At 45.6% G+C, this 17,870-nt stretch overlaps 1 protein-coding gene across 1 annotated transcript; it reads right to left on the bottom strand.

Annotated features, from left to right (window-relative positions):
* Window positions 1-1,809: 1,809 nt before the first annotated feature.
* On the bottom strand, window positions 1,810-11,170 carry MYOG (myogenin). The gene is made up of 3 exons (XM_084848361.1): window positions 10,616-11,170; window positions 6,756-6,837; window positions 1,810-1,931 (listed from the first exon to the last, which is right to left on the bottom strand). Exons 1-3 carry the CDS (start codon window positions 11,168-11,170, stop codon window positions 1,810-1,812), a joined length of 759 nt encoding a protein of 252 aa, XP_084704487.1.
* Window positions 11,171-17,870: the final 6,700 nt, after the last annotated feature.

Below are 17,870 nucleotides of genomic sequence, written 5' to 3'. Positions count from 1 at the left end.
ATAGGTTCTAATGTCTGGGGTGACTGGAGGTGTGTGATCTACATCTTGCCTGCAGATCATGGCTAATTGGCCCACTAGTCACTTGCATCATTCCCAGAGGCATCTGGCTGGCCACTGCATTAGCAGAATGCTGGCCTAGATAGGCCTTTGGTCAGATCCAGCACAGCTCTTCTTACATCCTTCTAGTGGCTAACTGAAATGTTTTAGCCCCATTCAGCTGCTCTTAGCTGGGAGGGAGAGCTGGGTAGAAGCACAGAGGCTGTACCACCCACCTATCTGAATGATGCGTACAGCTTTCATCTCCATTTAGCTAGGAGTACCCCAGCAGGATGAATGTGTGTGTGATGACTTGATACCTTGCCTCATGCTGGCCTCTAGATCAGCCCCATTACTTCTGAACATTGTCCTTTAGCAACCTGTTACTCTGCCAACAGGGGCCCAGAGAAAATACATCTTACACACAAAAACACCCACATTGGGCGTCCTGCCTTGTGTTTCAAGGGCATGTCTGTACAGAAAGTTTTGGGATCTCAAATATGCTGATTCATCAAATTTCCCAAGCCACACACATTATGCTGATCTTGCATGGATCCCCGAGCAATATACACAACAGACTAGGGCAGCTGTTCCCCAGAATTCTGATAGCTTATTTCTGCATGGATCCCTGCTTTGTGTGTGCCTCCTGATTGCTTTGGCCTTGCTTCTTTCTAGTATCTGGTTATGATCTTGAGCAGTTTATTGCACATCCCTGGGTCTATGATAGTAATTGATGTCAGGCTGGGTATTTGAGACTTAAGAATACATCTACATTGCCCCTTTGATGCTACCTGTCATACTTTGCCTTGCTTTGTTTTGTCAGAGGAAAGAAGGGGAAGTGCCAAATGTTGGAATGAAAAGGGAGGAGACCTCAAAGGGTTTGTCCTGAAGACAATGTATGCCCATTTTGAGGATTAAAATTCTTCCTCAGGAGTGATTCCAATTCAGTACTTTCAAAGTACTGAATTCAAAACTCTTTTTCATGCCATCTCAAAATAAATTCAAACAAAATAATGCATTTATGTTATTTTATTTTAAAAATCTCACAATAAGTTAGCAAAAATACAAAAATGTCAACTCCACACAGTAGAAAAGACTTCAGTGGCAGCCTTTTATATGGCTTCTGTGCCTGGAAATTGCAAACTACCAAAAGAAGTTGGTCGGATAGCATCTTAAAAAAAATACACACACTTGCACACACCCACAAAAAATAAAAATAATAATACCATTGGCCCCCAAAGGAAACAAACTTTCTAAAAACAGGGAAGAAAACAGAAAGCCACAATGGAATCCTTCCTTAACACACAGAAGTGGTATCACCTCCCACCCTTAATTAGTGTTCCCAATAATACATCGAATGCTTTGATCAGCCAATTTCCAGAGGAGATGAGATCCATAAGTTGTCAATGAATTCACAATACTCTACCTTTCTGGAAACCAGGCAGGTATTTAAATAATAATTATTAGGCATCTTTCTCATTAGGTTGCTTCTGATGTAGAGGATGGGGGTGGGGGCAGCAGAACCACTTTTCAGGCATATGGAACTGGAGAAGTGACTTCACTTGTTAAAGTCTATGATTGGCTTGGGAAATAAAACCTCATCCACTGTTAGTTGGGAAGGAGAATGTTTCTCCATTTGGAACATCATCCAGAGTTAGTGAGGAGAAAAACATTTCCTAATTGTAAAGTCCTAGTATCATGTGGCTTCTACCCTACAATCTGATGGCGATGACTTCAAAAAAGACAGCGAGATGGACATTGTTTTCTGCATCCTCAGTTCTGAGCCCTCTCCTCTTGGAACGCAACAGCCACATCCTCCACAGCGATACTGTCCACAATTGAAGACAGAGAGTGAAGATTGCGGTCTTCAGAAGAATCGTCACTCAGCAAATGATCTGTGGAGAACAAGGGAGAGACCTTAAGCCAGTGGCTTTCTCTGGGATTCCAGTTGCTGCTGAACAAGAAGTCACAAACTGCTTGTGGCTGGAATCTAGCTTAGTGCTTGTCTGTCTGAAAGGTGTCCTACCACCTCCTTCATGCCGACGTATTAATGGTACTTAGGGCACAATCCTATGCATGTTTACACTGAAAAAGGTCCTACAACCCCAAGGCTGGCTGAGGAATGCTGGGAATTGTAGGACTTCTTCTGGTTAAACATGCATAGGATTGCACCCTTAATGGCTAAAAGACCTCCACCTCATTCTCTATTCCCAGTAATCCTTTGAGGCTACTGCCAATTTTTTTGCATGAAGGATTCTGTTCCCGATCATACTTATTTCCTCTGAAGTTTAGTTGCAGAGGGCTCGTCTCCATTTGCACAGTGGTGGTAGTAACCTGAAGTACTATATTGGATTCTTCGGGGATATTGAGTACGGTTGAGAATCTGAACATGCATACATAAGAACACTGCTTATTAACAATTGCTTTATACTGTAAAAGACCTTAGACATTTTGAAAATGGTATTTTAAATAAAATTTCCCCTTCAATGTTAACGCATTTAATATGTGGAGAAGATCCTCTGTCCTTAAACATTGGGTTTATTTTACAGCCCTGTTAAATGAATAATAGTTAATAAAAGTAGTAATGGTTACAAACAGGGAGATTCGCAACCCTTTAAAATAGATATTTCATTTTCAGTTTTGTCATTGGCAGATAAATTAGGATGAAACATTACATCATCAAGATAGACTGTTTATGCAGAATGAACTAAACTACTCTTGGCTGTTATCTGTTCCCCTCTGCCATACCTGCTTCTTGTTCCCCCAGCATTCTCACACTGCCACAGATAAAATAATAGATAATGCTATTTGCAAGACAGAGTACATAAAGGTTGCCTTATAGACCACTGCCCTGTGCAAGCCTGCCCATCCACTCCAATCCTGGGAGAAGAAGCCCAGCTCCGCATCCCACTGCTGGCAGGAGTGGATAGTGAAAAAAAAGCTTTCTCTGTTATGCCCAGGCTCTGGAATTCCTTACCCCAAGAGGGCCCGATGGCCCCCTCCTTGATAGCATTCTGCTGCTTGGATAAACAACACTTTCTTTTTTGGCATTCACTATTGATTTTTTAAAAAATGATTTTGCTATGATTTTAATATGTCTTATTGTACTACTCAAGGGTATGTTGATACTTTTGCATAGCTTTATTATATTTTTAGTGTCCATGAATTTTTGTATTGCTACAAATGGTAGCCCCCTTGAAGGTTCTTTGGAATGGAATGCATGGGATATTTTATTAATAATAAATGAGAAAGATGGGCTCCAAAAATATCTGCAAAGTCAGGGCAGGGGGGGGATAGTAAGTTCTGTCCCGTGCTCCACCTGAGAGCTGCTGAATAGGAAAGAATGAGCAGAATGTAATGTCTGACATACCTCTGAACTTACTTAGTGTGTCCTCCTGTATGGGCTGAGTGGATACATTTCCCCCAACTGTTACATGATCAGGGCTGTTAAAAATCTGTTTGGCTCAGAAATCGTTTATGTTACCACCTGTTCTGTATTTGAGGACAGTAAGGAAGGAGTCCACGCTCCGGGAGAGAGCGGAGGACAGGAAGGCCTGGCGTGCTGTGGTCCACGGGGTCACGAAGAGTCGGACACGACTGAACGACTGAACAACAACAAGAAAGAAGGAGTCCACCCATCTTCTGTCCCTCATTGGATCACCCTCACTAGTAAAATGTGTGTTATTGATTTGAATGTGAGAGCCAGTGTGGTGTACTACTTAGAATGTTGGACTGGGACTGGGGGAGACCCTGGGTCAAGTCCCCACTAAGCCATGTACTCCACGGGGTGATGTGGGGTCAGTCACTGCCTTCCAGCCTAACGTGAGAGGATAAAATGGAGAGGAGGCGGACCATGTAAGCCACCTTGGGCTCCTTGGGAGAAAGGGCAGGATACAAATGTAACAATATATTAAATAAATAAGAAATACTGATAGGTTCCAGCCAAGCATAACCTTGGATCTTCCTAACCAGATATCCTCTTTATTCTGATTTTTTAAATCACATATTTAGTATAGTCATCTGTTCAATAAACAGAGTACGTTTGTACTGGTGGTCTCTCCCAGCAATATTTGTTTTCCAGCTCTAGGTTGTTGAAGGTCTTGTCTATATGTTCCTCCATTTTTTGCATCTCTAAAAATATGGGCATCAGACCTTGTATGTATGATTAAAGAATAGGCATACCAGTGGATAGGTTAAAATTAACACTGTTTCAGTGGTTGTACATACAGGCAAACATTAATCATGGTTGGCTGGGCAGACCACGTGGAAAGAAACCCTTTAACAATGATGCTTTATTTACGCCATTAAGGGTGCAATCTTATGCATGGTTAGACAGAAAAAGTCGTACAACTCCCAGCATCTCCCAGTCAGCATGCTGTGAGTTTTGGACTTTTTTCTATCTAAACACCCTTATATATCATTTTTCTCTTCTTCAGACAAAGCCTCCCAAAGTGGCTTGCGTTATTTTAAAACAAAGGATCCATGATATTAAAAGTCAGATAAAATATCACTAAAATCTGGACACGCTTAAGAGGCTTGGCCGAATAAAGAGGTCTTCACTTGGTGTTGAACAAAATTTCAGACTCTGCACCGGGGAGAGCATTCCAAAGTTGGGGTGCCATGACCCAAGCTGGCCTTTTAAAGCCAAGACCTCTCCCCCTGCCTCACAATAGGTTCTATATAAGTGAGCTATCCCTCGATTTTGTTTTGTTTTTTTCTAATTGGCAGGAAACGTAATGGAGGAACCTTTCCTTCTTACCTGTAATTTTTAGACTTGAGAGTGCATCATCACAGACTGGCTACTATATTAGCACTTCAGCGTTAAGAGGCTTTTTGTCCTCCCAATCAGTTGCATGAGTCAGGGTAGGTGACAAGGTGGCCATAAAAACCAAAGAAGAGGGCAGAAGAGGATGCAGATTTACATAAATTTGTCTGCTGGTTTAGATGGATAAAGGTACATTTAGAAAGAACTACTATAATTTAAATAGAAACGCATCTCACTATAGTGGGAAAGACTGTGACCAGGTGACCTGTATGCCTGCTGAGGCTGCTGTCCAGACGCTGTTGATGGCTCCTGCCTGCTGTCCATTGTCATGATTCTTTATGTTTAAACTGGACTTGGACTGGACAGCCCTTCAAACAGAGGATTCCTTCAGAAAGAGGAGTGTCCTCTGACAGCCCTTCAACAAGGAGACTGTCCTTTGTAAAGTAAGTAGGACACAGCCAGGAACCCAGAGCACATGGAACCTCACCAAACCACTGGCAAACAGGCTGCTTGGTGCTCTGAAGTAAGACGAAAGCAGGAAACCAAGGTTCCTTCTGGTAACTAGGAGTTGTTCCCCGAGTTCAAATAAAGGACGCCTTCAAATGGCGGACCCATGGGCACCCTAGTAGATGATATCTGGAGCAGAGTAACCCTCTTTGGTTTTAAACCAAACAGCCAGGTTCAAATGGAGACATGGGAGTGAGTGTAATGGTGTTGGACCACTCATGAAGGGTAATTGTATTGGCAGCAATGACTGTGTGATGGGACTTGGGGCCCAATTAATAGTTGTTAAGGCTAGTGGTATAACTTACTGGAGGGTTCCTATGAAATTCTCTGCTGGTTTGACTTGTAAAGGTATGCATTATCTTGTTAAATCAGTTCTTATTTACATTCACCATGTACCAGAAACTAAATAAATTGAAATAAAACTATTTTACTTGAAAACTACACAAGAAAGACAGTGTGATGTAGCTGTTAGAGTGTTGGAGTGGGACTTCGGAGATATGGATTCACTCAGTCATGAAGCTCACTGGGCAACTTTGGGCCAATCACTGACTCTCAGCCTAATCTACCTCCCAGGGTTGTTGTGAGGATAAAATGGAGGAGGAGGAGACCATGTGAGCTGCCCTGGGTTCCTTGCAAGAGGAAAAAGGCAGGATAGAAGTGTAATAATAAATAAACAATGAGTTGGTTTATGTTTAAGTCCTTTTAGAATCTGAATGATGACATTTAGTCTGCAATCCTATACCACCATAGCTGGGAGTAAGTCCCATTGAGTTCAAGTTCAGTGGGAGTTACTTCTGGGTAGGCATATATAGGACTGTACATGGAGTTGCTCTTTAGGGAGCTGGTTGCACAGGTCTAATCCTCAGGAAGATCTCTAAGTTTTCTATTTTAGAAAAGTGGACAATAGGCTACTATCTCTGTCCTGTGGCTGGAAGTAGCCTTCTAGAGTCCAGGTCTGCTTTCACCAGGCTTGCAGTTGCTTCCCAGTTAGGCTTGTCTTCCATGATAAGGAGGATACAATGGCTACTAGTCCTGATGGCTATATATTGCCTCCAGTATCAAAGGCAGTATGCCTCCCAACCAGTTGCTGGGGAACACGAGCAGGAGGGTGCTGTTGCACTCATATCCTGCTTGTGGGTCTCCCACAGGCACCTGGTTGGCCACTGTGTGAACAGAATGCTGGATGAGATGGACCCTTGGTCGGATTCAGCATGGCTCTTATGAAGTCCAGAAGCTTCATCACTGGGCATGGCCTTTCCATGGGAGCAAGCAACAGGAACATGCAGATGCTTGCAAGATGGAGGGGAGCAGAAGAGATTAGGAGGAGTTATTGGGAGTGATGATGCTGGCTGGTGATGGGATGGACCTTGACCTCCAAAGAGCAATTGGATTAGATACCTGAGTTCCTGGAGGGGACTCAATGTTGTTGCTGGGTTTTTCTGCTTACCTCCAGGATGAGTGCTGAACTCTAGCTGGGTGCTCCATTCTGGGCTGCATGAGGTGCTGCTGGCTCCATGGTTGCTGGCCACCTAGAATCAGAAAGGGGGGTCCTTTAGGACTGGCTATCTTCAGGCTCCCCGCTATGACTGCACCCTCACATTCTCTGCTTCACTGGCTCAAGCGAGTCCTTTTTTCTAGCATCCCCTCTTCCTCCTCCTGGAAATTATATTGTTTGCAAAGAATGTGGTCTCACCTGTACAGATATTTCAGATGACCCTTAAGGAAAATACTGACAAGAAGATGACCCAAAGGCAGTGTGAGACCACACTGTAAAGAGCATCGACTGGGTTTTGGATTGGGTGGGGGAATCCGAGAACAAGTTGCCACGCATCTGTTTGTGTTCCTTCCTAGCAGGTGGTGCTGTTGGAGTAGGTTAAGCAGAATATATACTGTAATTCTGTCATAATGCAGCTTGGACTTCAAGAGGGAACAGAAGGACGATGATCTGAAGCCCAGCATAACCTGGGAGAGGGGGTTGATGTGTACCGGGGGCTTGAGTACTTGACATGGTTGTGTCCTGCACAGGGTAAGGCTGAACTGGGGTTGGAAGCATCATTGCGTGAGCCAGGCAACTCTTGGTAGAGAAGTGACTGTAGTTCATTAGGAGCAATGGTGTAGTGGTAAATTTTGAATCATGACAGTCCCAATAACCACGCTCCCAAGGACAGTCCAACATTGCAAGCAGCTGTGTTGATCCATATCAACAAACCAATTTAGGAGTTTTGTCTCCACCAGGGATGGGTCTTTTGTAAAGCTAATGGGTCGTAATTATCCATTCAAGATGAAGCCACCCCAAAATACTTTGCGTTACAATAAAGAACAATATATTGTTGCTGGCAAGGTCATCCCCTCCTCCTTGCTACTATGAGGATTGCAGCTAAGCTCAGAGGGAAGAGGGGAGTCTGATGGGGGCGGCAAATGATGTCAGCATCCCTGCTAATAAAAAAGGGCTGGTGCTGTGTCCCTGTGAGGCCTGGCTCCATTACACCACTGATAAGGGGGTACAAGATTGATAGGAACTACAGGCTGGTTCATGTGACCCTGGGCTTGTAGTGACATGAGCTGAATGTAGCTAGGCTGATTCTGAGCACAGGGTAGTGTGTGTATGTATGTGTGGCTGTGCAATTGCTTCACCAATGTGCACATATAACCAGGTATTTTAATGTATGGTTTGATTTGGTTGGACATCTTTGAAGGAGTTACTACTGTATTGAATCCAAAGGGGTCCACAACTCAGAGACAGGTGAGGCTTTCTCTTCTAGCTTGATCTGTTTTGTTCTTGTCAACCAGGAAAAAGTGTTCTAAATGTATGTTAGAATTGAAGTCCTGCAAACGTAAATCCAGGGCCAGTAGTGCAGGAGCCTATCCTCACTCAGTGACAGTGTGTGTGTGCATAATGCATAGCCATGGTGTGTGTGTGAGTGAGTGAATGACAGAGAGAATGAGAATATAGCTTGCAGCTGTTCATAACTCTCTCTTTTTTAATATCAGGCTGGATGAGCATTCCAGAGCTGGCTTTATGTAGTATGGGAGCACACAGCCTACAAAAAGTAAAGACTTCTGAAATGATAAGGTAGAAAAGAGGAAGGGGAGGCATGCTGCTCTTTGAAGTTGAAAAGAACTACTAATGCTGGATGAGTGCTTCAGCATGGCCGGGTGTCCTCTTTTACAGAGGATGGTCCTCTATTTGAAGGGCTGCCAGAGGACCATCCTCTATTTGAAGGTGTCATTTATTTGAAGGACTGTTTGGTCCAATTCTGGTTTTTAAAAAAATGAACTATAAGACCTGTTGACCATCAACAGTTAGCACCTGAACATCTGACTGAACAGGCAGGCACACAGGTCACCTGGCCACAGTCTTCCACGCTGTGGTGAGATGTACTGTATTTCTCGTTACAATAATTATTTCTAAATTTGCATCTATACCTATAAATTAGCATATGCAAATGTCCTAGAAATGACTGTCCTCTTTGGGGATGATGGAGTTGCTCTCTTTCACGATTCATAAGTGGCCACCCTCCTGGGAATGCACAGGCTGTGCTTAACCTGCTCCAATAGAACCAGAGAGCAAGTTTACAAAGTGGGACAGGTACAGGAAGGGGAGTCATGTCATTTATCACAAAATATCCCACACAATAGCTCGTTGGTGCCTGTGATACGTCTGCCACCACATTCCCTGTGTTGGTCCAGAATAAGAATGGATGCATTATCATGTGGAGAATTTCCCAAGTATGGAATGAAATGACTCCATCCAGTGCTGGTAAATAGAAGTGCAACTACGATCTGCATGCAACTAAGTAACAGTTTTTGTGCTAAAAACTGACCATGCAAAATGCAAAAATGGGAAATTCCCTAGAAAAATAAAAGGCTTAATTCTGATGTTTAATCAAAACTGTCAGATATATCAAAATACCTCCTTCCAAAACCCATTTTTAATAGATCAAAAATCATACAACACCAAAGCACTTGATACTGCAGTGGAACAACAATGAAACAGAACAGGGCAATGGAAGAGAAGAGGATAAGAAGAATAAGCAGCTGCTAGCTCTGAAGCTTATCTTCTAGTTTCAGACAGCAGCTAATGTGAAATTGTTTGCACAAGGCTGCAAGAACAATCTTATAAGAGTTTGCTTTTCCGGTTTCCTTTCCTTTCTGTGGTCTTCCAAATATTTTATTGCTAAGAAGATCACAAAATGTATAGCAAGATCAATGTATTTCAGGACAGATATTCTGAACAGCGGAGCTCTGGAGCTGCTGGGCAAGTCCTGATAGGAAGTGCCCAGAAGGCTTTTCACATATTTGTTCATCTTTAATTCATTGTTTGGTCCCTTAGGACTGAAGGTCCAGGTTTGTACCTAGATGCCCTTGTGAATCTTTAAATGGAGACATCCAGTTGCCCATTTGAACTCAACAGGTGTCCAGCTTCCAGTTTCCCTCCACCCATCCTTTCTCATTGGCACTTGTGCTAGAACTTGCTTCTGAAGAGCCACCTGTTAAATAGAATTCTGTTCACTGGACACTTCGGTTATAAGGGTTGTGCCCGTCATTATCCTGCTTCATGCCCATATTGAAAAACCTCTCTGTCAGGCTTTGATTACCACAATTCTACTGCACTCTTTTCAATAGGTGAGTGGTACTTTATGTGCTCAATGGATTTACAAGTGAGGTACCAGGATGGGCACAACAGCATTTATGGAAAAAAAGCAGTGCAGAAATGCAACATATAGCGAGTAACTAACGACACGTGTTGAGAGGATAGAACAGCCTTTCCCCAACCTGGTGACCTCAAGTGTTGTAGTGCAACTCCCATCATCCCCACTGGCAGGGGATGATGGGAGTTGTAGGTCAGCACAACTAGAGGTTTCCAGGTTGGGGAAAGGCTGCTATAAAATCATGTATATGGCCAAATTATGCTAAAATCACTTTCTCTTCTCATTATGTGGCAAGGAAATAATCTTCCAGCCCACACTGACTTCTCTGAAAGTGCTCAGGATGCCTTAATTTGTATCAGTGGTCAGAATAAATTGAGAAACATAGTGCATCCTATACCCTGGGCATATAGAGCTGCAGCTTTGGGGAAGGCTACTGTGCAAGATAGGTATGATGTGGGAGCTAATAGCTGAAGCTAGAAAAATTGGCATTCACGACCTGCTTGCCACTTTGGAACATCTTGGATGTCCATGGGCCAAACTACTCACTTAGGAAGAGGGGGCTAGTGCAGCAGCTTTTGGCTCTTGTGTTTGCTTGGTGTGTGTGCTGTGTAGCAACACGGACACTGTCCGCTTCTACCCCCTCCCTGGCACTTACCACAGGCTGGCTGCTGGTGTTACAGTAGCGCAGTTCCCGCTGGTCCCGCTCCTGTTGATTGAGGGTACTGAGCAGAGCTTGTAAGCGTTCAATATATTGGATGGCACTGCGCAGGATCTCCACCTTGGGAAGCCGCTGGTTTGGGTTCAGTAAAGTGCTCCGCTTCAGAGCTTCAAAGGCCTCATTTACTTTCTTCAGCCGGCGCTTTTCCCTCAGGGTGGCGGCACGACGCCTGTCGATGGAGACGCTCTTCCCCTTGCATACTTTGCATGCCCAGGGCAGACACTGGCCAGGACTGTGGTCTGGCAGGGCTGAGGCCTTCTCCTCTACCCCAGCCCTGCCCTCGGGGCACAGGCTCATGGCCGCCCGGTCTTGGTAGGCCGCCTGCTCGTAGCCGTGCAAGCGTGGGCTCAGGTAGTTCTCTCCATCGTAAAAGCGCTGGTCTGTGAAAAAGTATGGGTTGGTCTCTAGGAGTTCCATGGTGAGCGTCTGGCAAGGCAGAGCCTGTGCTGGGGAGTGAAACGCCGGCCCCTCACACCAACTGCTTGGTGGCATTTAAACCTCGTGCGGGCATTAAATCACAGAGATAAATATAGCCAACCTCCAGGAAACCTGAGCTTGCCCCTAAGCTGCTGCTTCGCATCAAAACTTGTCCATCTGATTTCATGTACTCTCCCTGTGGGGATTAGCCTGCTGCTTGGGGCAGTGCTATGGCTAAGGGGGGGAGTGGATGAAGGAGCTGGCATGTGCTCCAGAGAAACCCAGCCGCCTCTCAAACAACGGCCCCATTGGATTTATTTTCACTTGCTTTCCTACAATGATATTGATGATCGGTCGGCTCCCTAAGCTGGCAGCTCTCTGCGGCATTCCTGTCTCATCTGCTCCTTTCAGTTACTGCTCCCAGCCAGCCCCAAGCCCTCCCCAGCCTTTCTGGAAAGGAGCAATGCAAGCACAGACACAAAGGCAGGCCTGGTTGTTCTCCTGACTGGAAGAGCCATCCCTCTTCCAACACTTTGTCTTCTGCCTTGGGGTAGGGTGGCTACTGCCGCTTTGCCAAAAGGGGGAAGAAATGCATCACCCCCGCAGGAGAGTGCCAATTGGCATGACATTTGCATATGCTAATTTAGATGTATAGATGCAACTTTAGTAATGATAACTATAACAAATAGAAATACAATACATCTCACCGCCATAGTGAGGAAGACTGTGACTAGGTGACCTGTGTTTCAGCTCAGTCTGCTGTACAGGTGCAAAGTGTTGACAGGCTATACTCCAAGGCCCCTGCTGCTCTCTCTTATTTTTTTTTTTATCTGCACTCAGCCTTACTTGCTCTGTCATTCACCAAGGGCACAATCCTATAGCTGCTAGTCACTGGCTGGACAGCCATAGGATTGGTCAGTTCCTGGGAACGGGCTGCGGAGCCCGTGCTCCAAGGTCAGTTCCCTGAGAATCAACCTGCACCCCCTCCCACGCCACCGCGTAGGCAGCATGGATCAGCCCTGTGCTCAGTGCTTGGAGAGGAGAAAACGGGGTGTTCCTGGGGGTGGGGCAGGGCGGGGAGGTCAGAAGTGCTGGTATGACACTACCTATGTGTCATCTGGCCGCCCCTCCCCGCACTCCGAGGTCTTGCGGCTGGACACCCAACATCGGCTGTCAAGCCACGAAAGCAGAGCAGTGGGAGTGCAGAGGAGATGTGCGGATTCAAACAATTCTGACACGCTCGTGAAAGACAGGAAAGTGGAGGCAGAAGAAGCAAGGAAGAGCCTAAGCAGCTCTGTGAGCTTCCTGGCTGAGCAGGGATTTGTATCCAGGCATAGGCAACTGGGCGCCCTCCAAGATGCTTTGGACAACAATGCACATAAGCCCCAACCAGCATGACCTATGGTCAGGGATTATGGAAATTGCTTACTGGGAAGTAAGTTCCATTGGGCTCAGTGGTACTTAAGCCTGAGTCAACATGCACAAGATGGGGCTGTAAGAATCTACCATTCAACTCTCCACCCCATCTGGGTACACCCTTCCTCCAGGGCAAATACCATCTAAGGGACCGGTCAATGGAAAGAATGTCAGCAAAAAAGGTGACAATATTTCCCCTTTCAAAATCCCCCTCCCAATAGGAGGGACTTTCTATTTTATTCACATTTCTCAGACCACAAGCTCAATGGGGAGGAACTTTGGGCAAATTTCTAGCATGTTTCAAGTTTGCCCCTGCACAGTTAGAAGTCAAACCAGCCTATGATTCATCAGTGAGCTCTGGGGCTTTTCTGGGGAAGTTCATAACTGAGCTGCCAGACAAGACCAGCATTTTATGTTTAATTTTAAACAGAGCACAAATATCATGGGTTTGGGAATGTATTAGTCTCCCTCATCCAACATTTTGGCTGTATTCAACCTAGGGTCCCATCTACATGAGATTTCCAAAGGCATTTTGCTGCGATGTTTTCGGTTTGCTGTGGTTTTCCTGTGGTTGTGAGCTGTCTGTCCCTTCCCCAACTGTCTTTGCATTCTGTGGTGGGCATGTGATAGGCTTGCCTAGTGCTTGTGTCACCCCGTGACACCCCTTCATTCCTCCCCGTTCCTTCACAGCTACGCAGTTACAGAGGCACGGAGAAGCACACTCATTTCTTCAACCACATATAGGGTTGTCAGAGAATTCCGCCACAGATCTCGGTGAGGCCAAATGCCAGTGCGTTCGGCCCCCCAAAATCTGTGGTGGAACGGCCTGCCACCCCCCCGCGGATCCACCCCGGGATGAGACTTACCTGGGGCGGATGTTCCGGGCGGTGGCTCCGGTGGCGGCTTTGGCGGCGGCGGCTGCGGCTGCAGTGGCTGGTCTTCCGACCAGCTGCTGCCGCCGCCATTTGCACTCTTGTCTTTTTTTTTTTACAGAGACATGATAGGCTATGTAAAGATTTACGTAGCCTATCACGGCTGGGTTAAAAAAAAAATGCGTACACAAATGGTGGCAGCTATGGCCACCGCCATTTGCTTTCCTTATTTTTCGCCATCTTAGTATACGTAAATATTTACGTAGACTATTACGGCGAAAATAAAGGGGAACGCAAATAGCGTAGCGGACGCTATTTGCGTCCCTTTTTGATTCGCTGTTTTAGCCTACGTAAATAAAGTCTACGTAAATATTTATGTAAACTAAGATGGTGAAAAATAAGGAACGCAAATGGTGGCGGCTGTAGCCGCCTCCATTTGCGTATGCGGGGTTTTTTTGTTTTTTGTTTTACCCAGAGCCCTCCGCGGCCGGAAATCCGGCTGCGGACGGCTCTGGCCTGGGCCTGGCTCGCTGCTCTGTGGAGCCGCCGCGGAGCACAGCCGGCCGTCGAGGATTCCGGGGGAGAGGAACGGATCGCCTCCCCCTCGGTTGAGGATTCTGGGGGGAGGGATGGAATGCCTCCCCCCCCCATGAACATAATCCGCGGAAAGGTAGGTGACTTTCGTATATCCCTAAACATATTCGCACATCTTTGCAGCTTCGTATCTTCGCAATGGCTGTTTTGGAGTCAGTGGCCATGGGCCGTGTGTGTGTGTGTGTGTGTGTGTGTGTGTGTGTGTGTCTGGGGGGGGGAGCAGAACATTTGGCACCAACTTCACTCCAGCCACCATTTTGGAATGATGGGTAGGCATGTACCTCTCATGGGCACACACTTTGGTGTGTGTGAACCATTGCGAGAGTCTTGGGCTGGAGATCTACCAAATAGTTGGCATGGTAACGAAGAAGGAGACCACCCACATTTTCCCTAACGAGGAACAGACAGACACAAAAGAACCCCTAAAATAAAAAAACAGCCACTAAAACCCGAAGCGTCACACCCCTACCCTCACGTGTCTGTGCAAGTGTGCATTTAAATATAATGGTAAAAAAAAAAAGCAGTGCGACTACCGCAGTTTACTTTGCTTCAATGGCTATGTGTTAGGGCACAGCAGATTTTCCCGTTGGAGAAGTCTGCAGTAAATCGTGCGTGTACCACAGCAGAAGCTAATTCACAGCTGCAATGCTGCGCAGTTATGACGGAGTGAAGGTTGAAAGCAGTGCCGTGTAGATGGCCCCTAGGAAGATTTTTTACATCTGTGCTTTTTACCCTGAGATGTTGCTCACTCACTGAACTCAGGAAAAGTAATGTGCCACCCCTGATCAGTTGCAAGCGTGCATTATTCTAGCCTTCCTATTCTAGGAGGACTGCCTTCTCCCATACGAGCCCGCCCAGTTGCTAAGATCTTCTGGAGAGGCCCTTCTTTTGAGAGCGCCGCTTCAGACGCACATTTGGTGGTGATTTGAGAGAGGGCCTTTTCGATGGCCACTCACAGGCTAAGGAACTCCCTTCCAAGGGAGGTTTGCTCCCTCCTTGATATCCTTCTGCCAGCAGGCGAAGGCTGCTTTATTTAGGAAGACCTTTAACTAAAAGTGAGTCTGGTGGGTTGGGTGCTGTTTATAATGATATCTTTCTCTAATTGTCATGTTTTTACTGCATTTTAATGTTTTGTTTTAATCAATTTTTAACTGGTTCTGTAAACTGCCCTGAGTGCCATTTTTGGGTAGAAAGTTGAGGTATAAATACATAAATAGTCCTCAGTGACATTTGAACCTGGAACTCTGGATTGTTTAGTTAACCCAACAGTTACCAATAAGGTCTGTAGTTGGGTTAACTCTGGGTTCTTTGACCCATAAATAACCCAGAGTTTTTGGGTTTGGACCTCACAATAACAACCCGGTTGTGTAATGCAGGAATTGGCCATTACATGCGACTGGGTCAGTGTTCTGACTATATCACATGGTCATGTTTGGTAGCAGGCGCAATAGAGGACAGAGCATCAGCACCTTCTAATAGTTGTGTAGAAGACGGAGTTTCAGCAAGTGCAGCTTATGCTGTAGTGCTGCAGGGTGAGAAGGGGAGCAACCTATCAAAATCCCCTCTTCTACACAGTTACTTAAAATGCAAGAGCCCCGTCCACTCTGGTAGTACATCATCTTGTGTGTGTAACTGAATAACTTTTGCTGTCCCCTGATACTGCCACAACACACAGGCCTGGTTCAGACAATTATTTAAACCAGCCTTCCCCAACCCTGGTGCCCTTCAGATGTGTTGAACTACAGCTTTCATCATCCCCAGTGCTGGCCATGCTTGCTGGAGATGGGAGTTGTAGTCCAAAGACACCTGGAGGGCACTAGATTGGTGAAGGCTGATCTAAACTGTAGTTTAGTTTATCAGGAGTGAGACATCACAAGCCTTGGGCTCACACACTCCTCCTCTCCTCTCCTTTGTGTGTGCATGAAGAAAAGTGAAAGTATCTGCATAAATCACAATTCCACATTGCACCTCAACACAGGGGACTGTGTTGCACCCAATTAAAAAACAAACCAGGATCTGAATTTGATTCTGGTTTGTTTTAACTAACTGCTGTTAGGGCAAACCATAGTTCCCCAAATTTGGATGCAAGGTGGAACTGTGGTTTGTTTTTAAAGTGAAAGCAGTAGCTTTCACTCTCCTCCTCTCATCGACAATGCCCAAGGCATGCTGCAACTAATAATCTAAACCATTATTTAGATTATCATCTGAACCAGATCACAGCCTCCCATTAAAGAAACACCATTTGGATCATCCTATCTGAATCATAACCTTGGAGTTACTCCATTGTCTCCCAAAGCCCTTTGGCTACTCTGCCTGCCAATCATTTTGCCATTCCAGGATGTAACTGGGGCATCTATCTGGTCTCTGCCACTTAGTCGGATTGTGTATCACAGTGGACTGAATCATAGAATAGTAGGTTTGGAAAGGGCCTACAAGGCCATCAAGTCCAACCCCCTGCTTAATGCAGGAATCCAAGTCAGAGCATCCCTGACAGATGGCTGTCCAGCCTCATCTTGAATGCCTCCAGTGTGGGAGAGCCCACTACCTCCCTAGGTAATTGGTTCCATTGTCGTATTGCTCTAACAGTCAGGAAGTTTTTCCTGATGTTCAGCCAGAATCTGGCTTCCTGTCACTTGAGCCCATTATTCCATGTCCTGCACTCTGGCATGATCGAGAAGAGATGCTGGCCTTCCTCTCTGTGACAACCTTTCAAGTACTTGAAGAGCACTATCCTATCTCCCCTCAGTCTTCTCTTCTCAAGGCTAAACATGCCCAGTTCTTTCAGTCTTTCTTCATAGGGCTTTGTTCCCTATGAAGAAAGTCCCCTGATCATCTTGGTTGCCCTCCTCTGAACCCTCTCCAGTTTGTCTGCATCCTTCTTAAAATGTGGTGCCCAGAACTGGACACAGTACTCCAGATAAGGCCTAACCAGTACTGAGTAGAGGGGAACCAGTACTTCCCGGGATTTGGAAGCTATGCTTCTATTAATGCAGCCCCAAATAGCATTTGCCTTTTTTGCAGCCACATCACATTGTTAGCTCATATTCAGCGTGTGATCTACAACAATTCCAAGATCCTTCTCGCTTGTAGTGTTGTTGAGCCACGTATCACCCAATATATGAAGAATATGTTTAATCTCAAGTTTAGTTGCAGAATGGATGTAAATCCTTTGTCTAGCCCAGGGCCTTTGTAACCCAATCTCCAAACTCAAATCCTTTGTCTGCTGAGAGAGCATCACAACCTGATATCTCAAGGCAGACAGTCAAGGTGACTGAAAGGGCAATACAAGTTTTGAATAGAGTCCAAGCATCCAGTGGAGGCTGCTGGCTCCAATGTCAATGGGGTGATGCATCTGCTCTGTGTTTCAATCAGAACCAAGCTGAAGCACCTTGGATAGCTCCTTTAGAGTTCTGACCAAAACCTGGATTCACCGCCCCACTGACATCAGAGCTACCAGCTTCCACTGCAAGCACCACAGTCTGGGTTGGAAGAACTCAAAACTCTTGTGTAGGTCTACTAAAGTCAGTGGAACTATTCCACAGGGAGTGGTTTCAGGTGTGTATCTATAGTGTGTGATGATAAATCTGCTTCTAAAATTGGCTTATAGATAAAGCTTTGTCACATGTACAAAATACAGTCAGGGCCAGAAATATTGGAACAAGGATAACTGTTTGGGCAGTTGGCCTCTGTACACCACCACATTGAAGTTGAAAGGAAACACACCCAGATGGGAGCGAGGTCAGGACTTTCAGCTGTAATTCAAGGGGTTTGACAAAAGTGGGGCACTAACCATTCAGGAAGGACAGCCAGTGGCTACACACACACCTATCGTTCATGGCTCATAAGTAATGGAACAAACCAGCATAATTTCAAACTGAAGGATCGCCTTTAAT

The sequence above is a fragment of the Heloderma suspectum genome, chromosome 4 (genome assembly GCF_057233095.1).
Source record: "Heloderma suspectum isolate Gila_16-S chromosome 4, 16-S_ref, whole genome shotgun sequence".
Taxonomy (NCBI): Eukaryota; Metazoa; Chordata; class Lepidosauria; order Squamata; family Helodermatidae; genus Heloderma; species Heloderma suspectum.
The sequence above is the reverse complement of the archived record's forward strand: the minus strand, read 5'-3'. Positions and strand labels throughout refer to the sequence as shown.